At 40.2% G+C, this 17707-nt stretch overlaps 1 protein-coding gene across 3 annotated transcripts; it reads right to left on the bottom strand.

Annotated features, from left to right (window-relative positions):
• Window positions 1-2590: 2590 nt before the first annotated feature.
• On the bottom strand, window positions 2591-16709 carry TAFAZZIN (tafazzin, phospholipid-lysophospholipid transacylase). Of its 3 annotated transcripts, none has more exons than XM_034434172.3 (11): window positions 16464-16696; window positions 13363-13517; window positions 12522-12650; window positions 10151-10196; window positions 9950-10035; window positions 8416-8496; window positions 7785-7826; window positions 7642-7704; window positions 4295-4347; window positions 4081-4158; window positions 2591-3223 (listed from the first exon to the last, which is right to left on the bottom strand). In XM_034434172.3, exons 2-11 carry the CDS (start codon window positions 13469-13471, stop codon window positions 3122-3124), a joined length of 789 nt encoding a protein of 262 aa, XP_034290063.2. In that variant the 5' UTR covers window positions 13472-13517; window positions 16464-16696; the 3' UTR covers window positions 2591-3121. The 3 variants fall into 3 exon arrangements, with proteins under 3 accessions (XP_034290063.2, XP_034290065.2, XP_034290062.2); XM_034434174.3 differs by having other exon boundaries at window positions 13391-13517; window positions 16464-16603; XM_034434171.2 differs by lacking the exon at window positions 13363-13517 and having other exon boundaries at window positions 16464-16709.
• Window positions 16710-17707: the final 998 nt, after the last annotated feature.

Raw genomic sequence — 17707 nt, 5'->3', positions numbered from 1 at the left:
TCATAAATCGAGGACTACATGTATCTTGTGGCAACATATCTCAAAAGATTGTTGTAATGGAAAGATCCAAGCAGGAAAGTTAGGATTGTAATGAATCAGTATCTGTGTTGGATGCTTTAAACAACATTGTAATGTCCTATATATTGGATATTTATTAAGAATGCAGACCCAAAGGTGCTTTTTCAGGAGGCAACTGGATTTTCTTGTTTTTTCTTTGAAGACATTTCGCTTCTCATCCAAGAAGCAGAGCTGAAGAAGCTTCTTGGATGAGAAGCAAAATGTCTTCAACAGAAAAAAAAACAAGAAAGTCCAGTTGCCTCCTGAAAAAGCACCTTTCGGTCTGCATTCTTAATAAATGTCCAATACATTATAGGACATTACAATGTTGTTTATATTATAAATCCTTAATTCCCCATTATCTTGTCAGAGCTGAAGAAGCTTCTTGGATGAGAAGTGAAACATCTTCAAAGAAAAAACAAGAAAATCCAGTTGCCTCCTGAAAAAGCACCTTTGGGACAACCATGACCTGGATGACTGAGAATCTCTACAGTTTTTAGGAATGCAGACTTTTCAAGGCCTCCAGCAAGGCAGATACATGGTGTTTTGCATCAACAGCAATAGTCCAGGGATAGGAAGCGTTGCTTTTAGCTGCCACTAAGATTTTAATCCTTTTGGCATACATTGGAAGGTACTCTTAGTTCCTTTATGTCTTAACTCATTTACATGTCTACTCTAGCAACCACCAATGACTTTTCAATATACCACACTTTTCTGAACTTAATTCCCAGCCCAAAAGATCTTTTGTAAATCCTATTAAAATGAATGGAATTTGTACACAGATGGACAAGCTCTGGATGGGAGTGGGGGGAAATGGTCTTTTTTTCCTGCAAAATCAACCTATAAGCTTTCACCAAAAGCTTATAGGTTGATTTACCCAGACGTATCAAGTTGTGAGCTGTAATGCGAAGAATCACAGGTCATAACATAACACCTCAGTGATGCTGAATTCCTGATATTATATTTGCACTAATAATAGATTTACAAAATACTCAATGCTTGATGTCAGTTACGAAGAGATTGCACTTGTAAACTGAATAACAGTAATTAACCAATACGATAGAAACCTTCAACAGGCATTACAAAGAAAGGGGGAAGGGGACATTTCCTTCCCACTGTCCCTAATTAACAAAGCATATAATCTGATAAGAAGCCCTACTCCCCTTATATAAACCCCATTCATTATATTCAGAGGCCTTACTCTGGATAATTTTCTCTACTACCAGTACATTGACTCCCACTCTATCACTCTAACCCAGGGGTCTGCAACCTTAAAATATTCAAAGAGCCATTTGGACCCGTTTCCCCCAGAAAACACTAGGAGCCATAAAACCTGGGTGGGCGTGACCAAGTTGATGTCACTCACTTCCACCAGTCACATGACACCCCCCCCCAGCCATGCCTACCTAGCCGGTCATTAGGGCAGAGAACCAGTTGTTAAAAAACACCAGGAACCAAAAAATCCTTTTGATATATCTCTCTTCCCCCTTTCTCTATCTTTCTATGTCTCTCTCTCTTCCCCCTTTCTGTATCTGCTCTGGCCACTTCTCCATCCCCTGCCGTCGCCTTTACCTTCTCAGGCCAGGCGAGGAGTGACTGGGAGGGGAGAGCGAGGGGCGGAGCCAGCCAGTGGTGGGATCACCTGACAGGGAGCACAGCAGAGGGGCCAAAGAGCCGCATGCAGCTCCAGAGCCGCAGGTTGCTGACCCCTGCTCTAACCACACACACCTGCTGCTTAAGGTGTCTTTTCACAGGGTTGTGCTTTTAAGCAGGTAGCAGTTAGCCTTTAAGATTGTTCTTAATTGCCAGAAGCTGTTCTTGCATTGCTGAGTATCAGACAGGAAGACACCATGTTCTTTACAGTGGATATTTTCTCAGTGCTCTATTGAATGTTCTCTAAAGTATTGTACTGATCTAACTCCATCTTTTATGGTTTAATGGGGTCAACGGTTGAAGTTTTTAATTACATTTTATGTAAACTGGCAAATTACTGTAACAGCTGTGACTGTTCAGGATTTTATGAATATATATTATTAATGGATAATTAGAGAGTCAGTTTGATATAGTGGTACAGGTAACCTTGCACTAGTCTGGCCCTAAGAAGGAGACACTAGCAAACTGCTTCTGAAAAACCATGCCAAGAAAACTGAAGGGACTTGTCCAAACAGTTTCCCAAAACCAGACATAACTAAATGGGGGGAAAAGAAATCTCTAATTTTGTATTTTTTTTCTGTCTTCAGTGCCTAAAATCCACTCTGTCTCCCTAGTCATGGTACTTGTATTGTATGTACAGGGTTACATTCATATACTGTATCTGATGAAATTTAATCCAGATAAGTTTATGTCAACCTGTTTGGCTTGTTTTTAAGAGTGGTGCCTTAATTGTTTTTCACAAGCTACAGTATTTGGTGTACGTGTTAGCAAATGGAGGGCCTTCTCCTAGGTACTTTAATGTGAAACACATTCCTTCCTGAAGAAACTTGAATTATGTGCAGAAAGCCTTAATCCCTAGCACTTCAGAGATTAACCCGGGTTGCAACAGGTCTGAATCATTTATTAGGGGGGGGGGGGAGTTTTCCAAGTATAAAATCATTTGCAAACCAATAGTCTACAAAAAGAGGAAATATACAAAATGCATTATGTATTCTTTCAATGAGTGGAGATATTTGGAAGAACAGGATGGAGACGGATTTCCCCCCCCCCATTCCCCTCCTCTTCCTGTTCTTGCACTACCAGCAGTTGTCCCAGCACCTCTGGGTTCTAGTAAGAGGGAGCTACATACAGTAGCCATTGCACGTCCCTCCTTTTGGGAGGCAGACACCAAAGCCAGTACAGTCAGGAGAGCACGAAGGTCAACAAGGGGTATCGGAGCTTTCATCCAGTCTTCTGCATGCAATGCCTCTCCATCTGCAGCAGGGTGTGGATGGTAGGTGGAGATATGAGAAAATTTAACTTAAAAGCGACAAGTTAAAAGTAGTCCGTGCAAAGACTACATGTCTTGCTATAGACCACGATTGGATAATCCATGTTTCAGTAACAGAGCTTCTGCTTAGTTTAGTCAACACTAGCCCTGTAGCTTGAAAGTCTGATGCAGTCTCTCGGCCTGTTCCTTCAGGGTCTGGATTTCCTCCTGAATGAAATCAGTCAGGGCTTTGCGCATCTCCGTCTACAACCAGAAAGAGCCAAAATCAACAAAGCAATGGAAGCATACTTATAATGATTGGGTCCACACACCATGTTAAGTCATAAACAAGACTTTGGCTTTAGTTTGGCTGTGTACACACATTCCGCGGAGCCCAAAGTACATAGACTACATTATGGCTCCGTATAGGGTGTGAATCAGTGGTGGGATTCAAATTTTTTTACTACCGGTTCTGTGGGCGTGGCTTGGTGGGCGTGGCATGGCTTGGTGGGTGTGGCTTGGTAGGTGTGGCAGAGGAAGGTTACTGTAAAATCTCCATTCCCTCCCCAATCCAGGGGAAGGATACTGTAAAATCCCCATTTCCTCCCGATCAGCTGGGACTTGGGAGGCAGAGATTAGATGGGGGCGGGGCCAGTCAGAATTTTTACTAGCGGTTTTCCGAACTACTCAAAATTTCCGCTACTGGTTCTCCAGAACTGGTCAGAACCTGCTGAAACCCACCTCTGGTGTGAATCCAGCTAATGCCTTGCCACATCAAGTCTGTTTTGCTAGAGCCATAGTGCACAACTTTTCCCAATCTGGTGCTTGCCAGATAAAGGGTACAAATCTAAACATGCCCATCTAGCAGGTTCATTGTATTATCAAGAGTCCAATGTGAATCATACTAAGGAGATCACAATAAAGTCAGCTTTAGCAATCTTTTCAGTGACCGGCATTAAGATTTAAAGATAATTTCAATTTTTGTTAATGTCTTGAGCTTCCATGGAAGCTTTTGTGATTGTTGCCTGTGGACACCCATGCTTTCAACCTCTGCTGCATGATACTTGTCCTATCACCACCCATGGAGTTCAGTTTTCCCAGTATTTTCACTCTGCACTCACCGCCGACTTGTTTTCTGCCCGCAGCCGTTCTAGCAATGGACGGACGCTGAATGGCTTCCCAATTAACACGGTAATTTTCTGTATGGAAGAAAATACCTTGTCATGGCACTTTTCTAATGAGGATTTCTAGATTCAGTGCTTTCCATTTTCACAATTTCCATGCTAATTGGAACCCCTTCTCCCTACCTCCATCCTGCAACCCCAAACCCCTTACCTGTCCAACTCGGGGCACGTAAGGGGGTGCATTGGGGAGTACATCATTCATTCCTAGGGATATCGAAAGACAGAATATTTATTTTTGATCCAGGCCCTGATCCTTGCAGGGAAGTCAAATGACAACATAAAACAGGATTGCTACACATGTACATATATACATACATATAGTCTCAAAGAACCTGCAATTCTAAACCTCCAGTACAGGTAGTCCTTGACTTACGACCATAATTGAGCCCCAAATTTATGTTGCTAAGTGAGAAATTTGTTAAGTGAGTTTTGTCCCATTTTACGACCTCTCTTATCATAGTTATTAACGGAATCATTGCAGTTGTTAAGATAGTAACATGGTTGTTAAATGAATCTGGCTTCCCCATTGACTTTGCTTGTCAGAAGGTCACAAAGTGAGTAACATGACCTTGGGACACACCAACAGTCATAAATGTGAATCAGTTGCCAAGCATTTGAGTTTTGATCACCTGAATGTGGGGATGCTGCAAATGTCGTGTGAAAAACAGTATGTCATTTTTTTCAGTACCGTCGTAACTTTGAACGGTCACTAAATGAACTGTTGTAAAATGAGGACTATCTGTATTCCATGTTCTTTTTTCCCCCCCGACTTTGTGACTTTTTTTTAATTGATGGGCGACAACTTGTTTACATAGATATATATCCCTGTGCTCAGCTAATAATGCAGAAGTTCTTAGAAGTTTTTCCTAATGTTATTCTATTTAAATAGGATCCCTGCAAACCAGTTTCTCTCATCTTCACACCATTTGGCCCTTACTATGCAAATTCTAATCAGGAGCTTGGGGGATTGTGCAGTCTTCTAGATTTTGTTGAGATCAGCTTCCAGCATTTTTTTTTTTAATTTGATTTATATGGCGCCCTTCTCCAGAGACTCAGGGTGGCTTACAATGCATTAAGCAATAGCCTTCATCCTTTTGTATATTTACACAAAGTCAGCTTATTGCCCCCACAAACTGGGTCCTCAATTTACCTACCTTAGAAAGGATGGAAGGCTGAGTCAACCTTGAGCCTTGGATAGATTTGAACCTGCAGTAATTGCAGGCATCTGGTCTTAATAACAGGGTGCCTTAGACCACTGTAGTACCAAGGCTCATTTTTACCATGACCTTTGATATCTGGGATCTTTCGCAATGCTTACTTCCCTATCTTCTCAATCTAGAAAGGTGGGAAGGAGGAAATTGGCAAGAAGGAAAGATGGGAGCCCTGCAATGCAAGCCCTGCCCTATTTGAACCTGCACATTCAAAAAAGGGTGAGGCTTCCATTATGATGCTCCACCCTCCATCCTGCTGATTTGGATATTCTTTCCATGGATGCTGCTGCCTATTCTACATGATAGAATAATTATGGTATCAGCAGCAACATTGAACATACACAACTTTGTTCTCCGTACTGATTGCCTAAACCTAGTCAAAATAAAATATAGAAAGGTAAGAACGTACTTCATTGTTATCGTGAAATTGGGACCCGAGGCCACATCTATTTAGATGTTTTAATGTGCTTTCCTGCTAGCACATCTTGCTCTGTCCTGAAAGCTGATTTCCCTTCTGCTTGGGTAATGAGGCCAGCGAGTGGCAGTGTCCTAAGAGTTTACTGTGGAGCAAGTTTTAGATGCAACAATTTATGACTGCATTTTCCCTACCACCAAGATTCCCACTTCCATTTGCTGGGTGTGGAAAAACAAGCACCAATTACTATCCTTTAGGTAAGAGGGGCAGGATTCCACACTGACATTTTTTTTATTGCTTCCTGTTCTCTCTAGCACCTATCCATAACAAAGGTCATTTGTAGCACCTAATTCACACTGGACAGACAGAGAATACATGACATCATTCCATCCCATGAAACAGATACTGCAGGTGATATGTGCAGTTGGCAGGATCATGCCTGCAGTTGGAGGTGAGAGGGGCAGGCAGGTGTTTGTGACAGTAAAATTATTTCTAGCAAATATATCTTCACACTCTTATTTACCTTCCCATCTGACATTTTCTCTGCAGTCTGCTGACAAGCATGTCGGCAGATCACATGAGGAGGGGAGGGCAGCATTGGCTAAAGTGCAAGCCTCCTACAAGGGTTGTGGGCAGATCGCAGAGAAGATCTGGGAGGGGAAAGCTCCAAGAGTGAATTCTCTTGTTTCAGCCCATGCTGTTATGCTGCTCAGGCTCCGGGAAGGGAAAGTGACTTTAGAAAAGAATCTGACTGCTTCGGCCAGCACTATCTCTCTTGTGACCTGCAGGCAGCCCGGTAATGATGCTGACTTTGAACTCACCCTATCCTCCTGTGGCATTGTGGCAATTTGTATGAGGATGATGGTGGGCCCACTTCAATCAGTGTTATGCCCCCCTCCATACACACACATTCTGGCATCTTATCTGACATGCAACAGGACTAGTATTGGACCCTTGCATGACCAGAAGGGAACCAGGAAACCAGGAGGAAGGGGAGGGGGAGAGAAGGGGAGGTAGTCAAAAGTGGCTAACGGGAACTGGGCAGACCCCAGGCCCTCCTACATCACCAGCTCTATAGCCCCAGCAGCTTCAGGCATTGTGCAAATCTTGCACATCAGGGAGATGTGGGAGAAAACAGAAAATGCGACTTTTACATCAGATCAGATAGATACGAAATACAAAATAGACTATGAGCTGCGTCAGGGGGATATGTCCTGAAGATGAGATAATGAGGCATCCTCAAGCTGGAAATGGGAGTTGAATGGTTGTGCTTTGAGAAAACAGATCCGTACTAGAGCTGCATTCATCCAAGGCACTTGGACAAAGAACAAAATTCTCAAAGTTCAGCTTGTATGTGTAGATAGGGAAGAGTTTGTTCCAGTTGCAGTGCTTTCTTGCCTGCTCACGGAAGGAGCTAGCAGGTACAAGAAGGTCCTTCTATGGTGGTTTGCCACTTTACCTTTTAAAATCATCCTCTCGGACTCATTCTCAGAAAACTATTTCCAGAAAGGAAAGTGTCAATCAATAAGGAAAAGGTTCTTGTGTTATTCTATTGCAGAAAAGATCTTGTGGCACCTTCAAACTATTCATTATCCTCTAAGCTATCACAAATTACTTCATCAGATGGTTAACTGACTTGTGAGTTCCTGCCAGCTTCCTTGAGCACATCTGCTTCGCTTTCAAGACTATTATGGTCCTGAATGAGAAGAGCCACCTCTTCTCATATTATTCTTCCTGTGTAGGCGTTAGAGGATTAATTAGGTTGGAGAGACCTATCTCACATTTATTCTGGCAACTGTAATTTGTAGCCACTGTGCAAATTTTACTTCCCCTTCTCCCCACCTCACCCTACACTTTTGATTGAGGCCTCACCTACATGCCAGAGTGGCAGTATAATGGGGTGCAGACGGCATTCAGCCAGAAGACGCCCAATACCTAGAAGAAAGAAAAAGAAGCAGAATTAAAGGCAACAGAGTTACCCCAGAATGCACCTCAGTTCTTAGGAAAATACCTACCCCATTTGAAGCGCATGAATTCCTGGGTCATGTTCACTTTACCTGCAAAAGAAAGATGGGAGAAAATGTGAAGCAATTGGGTGCACTGCAAGTCCCCCAGGGCGGGAGTGAAATGCTCCCGGTTCGGACCGGCTCGCCCAATCCAGTAGCGATGGCAGCGGGTAGTTCAGAGAACCAGTAGCAAAAATCCCTGCCCCTCCCCATGCCCATCTGAGCCGTACAATCATCAGAGGCTTTTTTTTTTTTTTTTTTTTGTTAAAAGCATTTTTTCTACAACCTCTTCAGCCGAAAAAATGCTTTTAAAAGTTAAAAAAAAAAGCCTCTGACGATCGCGCGGCTCAGCTGGGATCGTCAGAGGCTTTTAAAAGCATTTTTTTTACAACCTCTTTGGCCGAAGAGGTTGTAGAAAAAATGGTTTTAAAAGTTAAAAAAAAAAAAAAAGTTGGCCATGCCCACCGTCACATTACCCCCACCACCAAGCCACGCCCATAGAACCAGTAGTAACAGATTTTACATTTCACCACTGCCCCAGGGAATCTGACAGCCCAGGTATGACAGCAAGGTGCTATGAAATGCATTTGTGCCTTCTAACCCCCAGCAACCTCCCAGAACAGCTTTCAGCTACTGCTACCTTCTGGGAATATGTGGACCCAGTCACCACGGTTGAGCTTCTCTAGTATATAGTCCATGCCTTTCTGGTACACCCCATCTCCTGTGAAAAGAAGGAACACTGTCAAGCTCTTCCATCTGACATGCAAACTCCTTACCTACACACTTAGAGGGTTCCTAAAGCATATATCCCCAGCCATACTACTTGCCATCCCTCCCTAGGAAAAAAGACATAAGTATCTGTAAGATTTTTATTTAGAGAGCCTTTTTTCATCTGTAAAGCAACTGGCAATTTTTAGTGGATCTACTCAGCACAGTAAGATAAGTAGGCTTCTGGGGGAAAATGACAAATTACTCTGCAAAAGTATATTTTAAAGAAAAAGATGTTTCTAAAATGAATTATACTTGCTATGAAGTTAGGAAGTAATTTCTTCATATATGTCTCTTTTGTTACTACAGTATATTTTTATTTTCTGTACCTATTTTTTAATTGGTATTTTTATTATAGTAATTTTAATAAAGATACTATTAAAACATTATTGGTCACTATTATTTTTACGGAAATATGACACTGGGGAAATAAAGGTCCAAAGACCTCTTGCTGCCTCAATATTTTGTGAGGATCTCAAGATGGAAAATTACTTTTCAATTTGTTTCAGGCACTTCTGTCCTTGGTCCTGATATCATCTCTCTAGTTGTATCCCAAGTGCTCCTTGCCTTGGTTAATGAATCCCACAAAAGAAAGAATCCCATAATTCTAATTCACACTATTTGAAGTCATATTTCTATGGAAAATAAGGTAATTGGTTCCAGCTTGATAGAAAGAGGCAATGGAATATCTTAACCATAAATGTTTATATGCATAAAGGTTTATATGTATATGTAAATATTACAGTAATTTTAACATGTGTTAAATTCAATTTTTAAATCAATCAATTTATATGAAGCAACACCTTTATTATACCTTTGTTCTATTTCATTATTTTTTTCTTTTACTCTCTTAAACAAACAAAATTTTGTTCTGAATGGCTTCTCTGCCAAGAGGAGTGCATTTTTATTCCAATTTTTAATCCATACATCAATTGCAATCCTTAATCCATACATCCATGTTTTGTTTCTTTGGTTGTAACACAGAAGATGTTGTAGATGTTTATATCTACATCTATGTAGATATAAATCTATGTAGTTATATATATCTACATTATATCTATATCTATGTAGATAGCCACATTTGTGCCATTCAGATAAAATTTTTGCTCCAATGTAATAATGAGCATTGTCTTTTCTGAACTTGTACTGTTTTCTTCTGATGGAATCTTCCTTTTCTCCATTTTGCACACATGAAGAGTAGCCATGTCTAAAATCCCAATTGCAACTGTGCATGCACTACCTTCAATAGCAGTCACCCTAGTCTCCCATTAACTGAATTTTGGGTGGCATTAAACATGATCTGCATTCAATTTTACAATTAGTACTAAAGTGAATGTTGCATTTTTTTGAACTCGCACTAATCCTGATCTGTCTCTATTCCTCTATCAAGTAAACCAGCTACATACCCCGACAGACAGGAACACATCGCCCAAGGCTAAAGAAATGGGAATGCAGCTCCTTGGTGAAGCAGATATCTGCAGCTGTTGGAGTCCTAAGAGAGCCATAAAAATATGTCAGTACTGACATATGTTCACCAAACCCACACAACAGGGACTGAATGGGGCCCCTTCTTTTTCCAGGGAAAGCCACTCTTCCTCATGATTTACCACCGCATCTTCTGCAAGTTCCAGACATGTCGTAATCTCAGGATACCTGTAGGAGACACAACATTAATGGGACCAATCCAAACCTATTTCTACCAAACAGAAAAATAAATGGAAGCATAAAAAACAGGTGATGTTGGAAAGTTGTTGAAGTAGCTTTGCAGTTAAGAATGGAATTTTTTTTATACATATCATTATTTGAAATGTGATTCAGGGGAAAGCCAGAGTTTGATGTGACAGGTTTGATTTAACATGAAAAGGTGGTTAAATTCTTGTTTTTAAAACAGGAATGAATTTTTCCTCTGACTACTTTTGAGTGCAATGTTGTATAGTGCATTGTAATCTGATCCACCTTTTTATATTATTTTGTTATAAACAAAATACATAGGTACAGTATATGTGGTACCTTGCTCAATAGTAGTAACTGTGAGAGGAATTTTGAAGTCCAAGTGGACAACCATTTAAATATGAGCCAGCAGTGTGCAGCAGCTGCCAAAAAAGCCAACACAGTTCTAGGCTGCATAAACAGAGGGATAGAATCAAGATCACGTGAAATGTTAATACCGCTTTATAATGCCTTGGTAAGGCCACATTTGGAATATTGCATTCAGTTTTGGTCACCACGATGTAAAAAGATGTTGAGACTCTAGAAAGAGTGCAGAGAAGAGCAACGAAGATGGTTAGGGGACTGGAGGCTAAAACATATGAAGAACGGTTGCAGGAACTGGGTATATCTAGTTTAATGAAAACAAGGACTACAGGAGACATGATAGCAGTGTTCCAATATCTCAGGGGCTGCCACAAAGAAGAGAGAGTCAAGCTATTCTCCAAAGCATCTGAGGGCAGGACAAGAAGCAATGGGTGGAAACTAATCAAAGAGAGAAGCAACTTAGCACTAAGGAGAAATTTCCTGACAGTGAGAACTTGCCTCCAGAAGTTGTGAATGCTCCAACATTGGAAATTTTTAAGATGATGTTGGATAACCATTTGGCTGAAGTGGTGTAGGGTTTCCTGCCTAAGCAAGGGGTTGGACTAGAAGACCTCCAAATTCCCTTCCAACTCAGTTATTCTATATTTAATTCAAGAAAGTATGCACACCCTAATACTTTGGCCTTGTATTTTTCCTCCAGCAACAATCCCGTGACTGGCCTGAAGCTTACGCAGCCAACTTTCGTATCTAAGGGAAAACTAGAACTCACAATTTCCTGGTTTCTAGGCTAGCACCCTATCCACTACATCAAACTGGCTCTTTTAATCCCTCACGTTTGGTGGTATTGCAGCATTGTTAGTATTTAATTTTTAAAAGTGAATTTGTAATAAAAAATACCCTCACTGAGATTCCACTTTTAACTGCTAGGTGATTGTCCACTTTAGAGATGTACAAGTTGTCTCATTCAAACAAGTTGGAATGTGGAAAGCAGAGAAGTTGGACCACACTGAACTTTCTTGAAAGAAAGATGCTTGTGTGAATAATCTATGATGGAAACGCTTGTTCAAGGTGGGTCTGAACTTATTACAAGCAGTAACAAATTAAACAAGTACCATAGACTCATCAATTTGATCATGATTTGTAAAAAACAGAGTAGTAAATAGCTAAAGATAAATACAGATATATTTGAATACTGCTAGATATTGTTTGAGGCAATGAACAGAAGTGTGAAGATATTCTTGAGAAAGGAATGCAAGAGCCATGTCAACCTTTCTGGGAAAGTTAAAAAAAAAAATCTTGAAAAAGAAATTTAAGATAAATCTGCCTTGATTCTGTTTGGTATAAAATGGGGAAGAAGGATATTGTGGCAAGCTTTCAAGATATCCTAGAGTTTCAATAGTCCATGTTTCCTGACCTGGCTCAACTTGAAGGGCTGACAGACAACAACAATTGATTCAGAGATTTAAATATGAGATCTATTATGCTGTTTTTACCAAATGAGTTTTTGATGTGTTAGGAAAAGTATCAGAGAAAATTTTGAAAGACAGAAATAACTGAAATCAAATAAACTCTTTAGATGTGCTTTTGTTTCACAGCCCTTGCTAGCATTGCTTGATTCAAGATTATCTGCACTGGAAATCCTCAACTGCCTTCTTGCAGCAAAAATAGCCAGACAGAGTAATAAACTTTCTCAAAATTTGAAAATGATTAAATATTTGACCAAACAAGATCCATCAATTACCATAGTACTTCCTTTCTCATTTGCTTTTGGCCAAACCCTGAACCACCTGTTTCTAAAAAATTAACAATATAAGCTCCATATCTCTGCAGTTCCCTCATTTCCTTTCTCTTTCTTTTTTTCATGTAAAACAATGCATGTCTCAAAGAGGAGAAGAAACACAATGTTTTTCTCAAACTGGCAGCCCTTTCCTTCTCATAGCGTACCCCAAAGATGTGGGTCATCCATGCAGGACTGATGGTTGCAGACAGTCAAGAGGGGGGTCCCTGGTTGTCGCTTCTCAATTAGGTCATAAAGAACTTCTTCATTATGGATATTCAGCTTGTTTAGATATCCTGAACAAAGGACAACAAGGTAACAATGTGAAAGGCAGCAACTGCAACACTTTAGATAAAACACTCAAATGGATTTTATTTAATAATCCCACTTATAGAGTTCCCAGGATCTAATTCAGATTTTAACAAGGCAGACAGAATGAGGAATTTAGACTTCTGAACGTTTTGGGTGTTCAAAGAATTTATACAGGTCTATCAAGGAGACCCAAGGTCATAAGCGAAAAGTTATAAAAGCATTCCAAAAGAAAGGAATGGAAATTATCTCTTCGCCGTTGCCAAGAAAATTGCAAACAAATGTCCTGATGTTGAACTTGATCTGAGGAGACTCAAGTCAAGAATTTTGGTGGCTCTTATCCTCAGGCAAAACTGGCCATTGGAAAAAGCAAAGTACATAAACCTATTGAACATGTTGATCAATCCATCCATGAGCTAATATACACCCTATTGTTTTTGCCCCCTGATCTCCTGGGGTTGCTGATCAATTTCCAGAGCTCAGAAAAATGGGACCTCTTCTCCAAAATCTGCATTATACACAGAAGAACCAAGACATGTGACAACATGAGCTTTTTGCTGCAACTAACAACAAAAAACATTCCAAGTACCCTCCTTGATAATGTGGCCAAGGAAGCCCCAGGTCACAGATTTGCTTGATCAGTCAAGCATCTTTCAATCAGCCATCGGTCAAAACAGAGGAGAGGTAATAAATACTCACTGGTCCAGAAGCAGCTATAGGTACCCACCAATCCCATGATCACCCTGCTGGCCAAATTCCATGGCAGATTTGGGACCTGAGGAAACGGCCATTTCACCTCCAGGGGCATCTTCCCATCCCTGGTGATCCTCTAAACGCAATGCTGTCAGCTGTCCCTGTGAATGGAGAGACAGCAGACTATTTATCAGCCAATGATTTCCATTATATTTCTCAGCTGACAGACTTGTGCCGAATCCTTGCTCTGCTCAGAGGTTTCAGTCTCAACTTGCTACTGGCACCACACCCCTACAGGATCATCTTGCCCAAGGATTGCCACATAACATTAAAAAAAATTGTCCTACATTTTGCAAGAAGTGCTACAGTCACAGAACAGAAAGCTGGACCAAAAACATCAAAGCCATCTCTCCAGAACCCTGTTCCACAATTATAACACCTCAGATTATTGTTCTTTTTTCTGTTCAAAATTCTTCTTCTTGTGCCATATCCGTAATCAGAAGTTGGCGATCATGTTGGCAATCCTATTTTTGTCAACAGCCACATGAAAAAGTGCTGCTGAGTTTTGTCCAAACCAGTCCCTTAGGTTTTGAATCCATGATGTTCCTTCTTCTGCCTGGACCACATCTGCTAATTTTATTTAAAATTAGTCATCAGAATTAAGCCAAACCACATAATTGAAAGATGCAACTGAAATATAATAGCATGCATATTGGTAATACTATATGACATATGGCCACATTATAGATACATGGCATTTAGAAGCTGATAATTACACCTCCAAGCAAACTATTAACAAAGCATGTCAGTGTCATAGATCCATCCATCCCAACTCCAGAAAAACCAGTTTGGGGAATGAAATTAGTGTCATATACTATTGTTAGGGAAATAAAGATTTTGAGATGCACATCACATGAAATTTTATCAAGAACAATATCTGAGAGAAATGGGAAATAATTGGACTACACTCTGGAGTAAGCCCACATGTATCCATTCATCTTTAGATTGGTTCTCCACAGCTTTAGAGGTCTGGTGTTCAATAATTTCAGGTGCAAGAAGAAACTCCCAATCTCATTTTCTTTCTACACTGTCATAGCTCTCTCCTCAGTGTACCAGATATGGGCCTCAGATGTTTCACAAATGTTGATAGATACATAGCCTGCCAGTAGATATTTTTTAACTTTATATTTTTAGCATCATTATTTAGCGTTTCCTCTTTGGGAACTGGGTTAATAAGCATGTTTTCAAGATAGCAGAGAAATCAGGCAACTTCTTCAGTATTTGCCTGGAGCAGCAAGCCAAGCAAAAAGGTATCACTGCAACTTTTACACTGGTTGCTTGCATACAATTCATTCCATAGGAAAATACCATAGCCAAAAATATTGCTGAGATATAGGAGAGAAAAAAAATGAAGAGATGCATAACTCTAAATAGAAGCTGATGGTAGGGTTTTTGCAGAAGAGAACCAGTTTATCTGAGCATCAGTTTGGAATTTTGACAGCAGCAATCTTTAAAGGTTGTAAATCCCTTGTAAAGATAAATATTGTATATGACAGGGGAAAGAGAATGTTGAAATCATATTACTGCTTTGTCCCACACACACACCCAGAGTCAATCCTGATTATTTTCCCCAGTAAACCTGTCGCTTCCTGCCCTTCTGATTCAGCCAGCTGATTTTTTCTACCCAGATGCCATTCAACATCATCAGCATCTTCGCCTACTGAAATATAAAGCTTTTGATCAGCCTTCTTTTCCCACATTTCATAACAAGGATACAGTAAAGTACTGCAGCAGAGAGCAACTCCATTTTCTTCTGAAATATGATTTTTTTTTAAAAAAGAAAAGCTTGCATCTCCAGGTTGCCAGGCAGCCACCCACCCCTAACCAAATTCCATTTGCTTTCCTCCCCCACCGTCAAAGCAACCCATCTTAGCCACCTGTTTCTTGAGCCTAGTCCTCCCCTTTTCATCACTTTGCAAAGTCAATGAACCACAATGAAACCACAAGGAGCATCCGATTTCTTCATATATATCATATATAGATATAGATATAAATAGATAGATAGATGTATATATGGATGGATAGATAGATGTATATATGGATAGATAGATAGATAGATAGATAGATGGATGATAGATAGATAGATAGATAGATGTATATATGGATAGATAGATAGATAGATAGATAGATAGATGTATATATGGATGGATGGATAGATAGATGTATATATGGATAGATAGATAGATAGATGGATAGATGGATAGATGGATGATAGATAAATAGATAGATAGATAGATGTATATATGGATAGATAGATAGATAGATGGATAGATGGATAGATAGATGATAGATAGATAGATAGATAGATAGATAGATAGATAGATAGATGTATATATGGATGGATGGATGGATAGATGTATATATGGTTAGATAAGATAGATAGATAGATAGATGTATATATGGATGGTTAGATAGATAGATAGATAGATAGATGTATATATGGATGGATGGATAGATAGATAGATGTATATATGGTTAGATAAGATAGATAGATAGATAGATGTATATATGGATGGATGGATAGATAGATAGATTATATATGGATAGATAGATGTATATATGGATAGATCGATAGATCGATAGATGATAGATAGATCGATAAATAGATGTACATATGGATGGATAGATAGATAGATAGATAGATAGATGTATATATGGATGGATGGATGGATAGATAGATAGATATAGTTATAGATAGATATGTGTGTGTGTGTGTGTGTGTGTGTATAATATATAATATATAATATAATATAATATATAGATATATATATAATCTCCCCTGGGGTGATTGCCACCTTGTATCTGTGTGTCAATGCATTAGTTGCCCGCCACAAATTCAAGAGTCCACCTCTCCCATTGAACCTCCACCTGCTATGCAAGGGTTACAACCACTGAAACACAATACAAGCCCCCCCCCCCAACCCTCATTCCCATAGACGGCACTTCTGTCCCAGATTACTGCACACGCCTTCTAATCGGATCGCCTGTTCTTTCCTTCCTCCTGACCTGACTCCGCCTGGATCACCCATCAAATCCCATTCACTCACCTCCGCTTCCCCGATGCCTGCCTTCTCTTCTTTCTCCGGCGGTGAAGGAGACACGCGCAGCCTCAGCGCGCCCCAGTTTTGCAGTCTCTCTTCCTTCACGCGCTGCTATCTTCTCCCAATAGGACTTCCAAGGAGGGAACCTCATCAAACGTTCCCGCACGATCCCGCCCCCGGGGTGCTGGAAAAGGCTTTCCCAAGTGACGCACTTTCGGAGGAGCCCATGGAGATAGAGAAAAGGCTAGAGGGGTAGAATGTCTGAGTTTCCGGTCCAATATGTAATGGTTAAAAAAAAAAAAAAAAGTCCTCGCTTCATGGTTCTCTCCAGGCGAGCAGGGAAGGGTTTCGCTCTAGCTTTCCTCGTCTCTATGGTAAGCGCCCCAAAGGACTGTCTTTTAGGAGCCGTGACTTGGAAAACGTCAGATCAGTTTTTAGAGGAAGAGGAACGATAAAAGGGTTTGGTTTTATGACTGAAGAGCCGGGGAGCCCAACATTTTGAATAAATGCATGAAGAACTTGAGTCAGCTGTAAAAAAACAAATAATAAAGGCGGGATAGAAATAAATTTAATAAATAAAAACATATCTATAAAATGTCTCTAGATAATTCTCACCCAGCTATTTTAATTTCCCCCCCCCCCTTTTCCGATTGGAGCAATTGATTACTTAACATCAAGTCGTTCTCGGCTCCCTGCGATCACATAGATTTTTCTCCAGGAGGATCTGTCCCTAAACTGGTCTTTCAGGTCGCCCAATATTGCATCCGATTTAATGTGATTTCAAGCTTCAATATTATATACACTTATTTGGAAGGACATCGAGTGAAATCAGTGGCTTGCCTCTGTAACGCGATAGAACTTGCACCTTATTCGTTACAAGCTCTACTGTAATCTACACATTGGGAAGGTCCCTGTCCTTATATTCCTTTTTACTTACACTTTTAATGAATTCAAATTATGTTTATACTTTTACCTGTTATATATGCTTGACAAAATAAATAAATAAAATAAATAAATAAAATAGGCTTGCCTTTCAGTAAATATGTAAAGGACTCAATATAGGCATGCAATTGGCCACTGGTTGTGAGAACCTAAGGCCGTGTTTCCACAAATTGGCCACTTTAAGACGTGCTGGGTCCAGAATTCCCCAGCTAGCCATACCTTTTAAACCTGCCAAGTTTGAGAAACACAGATCTAGGGTGATGAGCCCAAAAGCACACTATCGCGAGAAGTAAGCACGTCACGTATTC

The sequence above is a fragment of the Pantherophis guttatus genome, chromosome 2 (assembly GCF_059756535.1).
Source record: "Pantherophis guttatus breed Tessera chromosome 2, ASM5975653v1, whole genome shotgun sequence".
In the NCBI taxonomy this organism is placed as follows: domain Eukaryota; kingdom Metazoa; phylum Chordata; class Lepidosauria; order Squamata; family Colubridae; genus Pantherophis; species Pantherophis guttatus.
The sequence above is the reverse complement of the archived record's forward strand: the minus strand, read 5'-3'. Positions and strand labels throughout refer to the sequence as shown.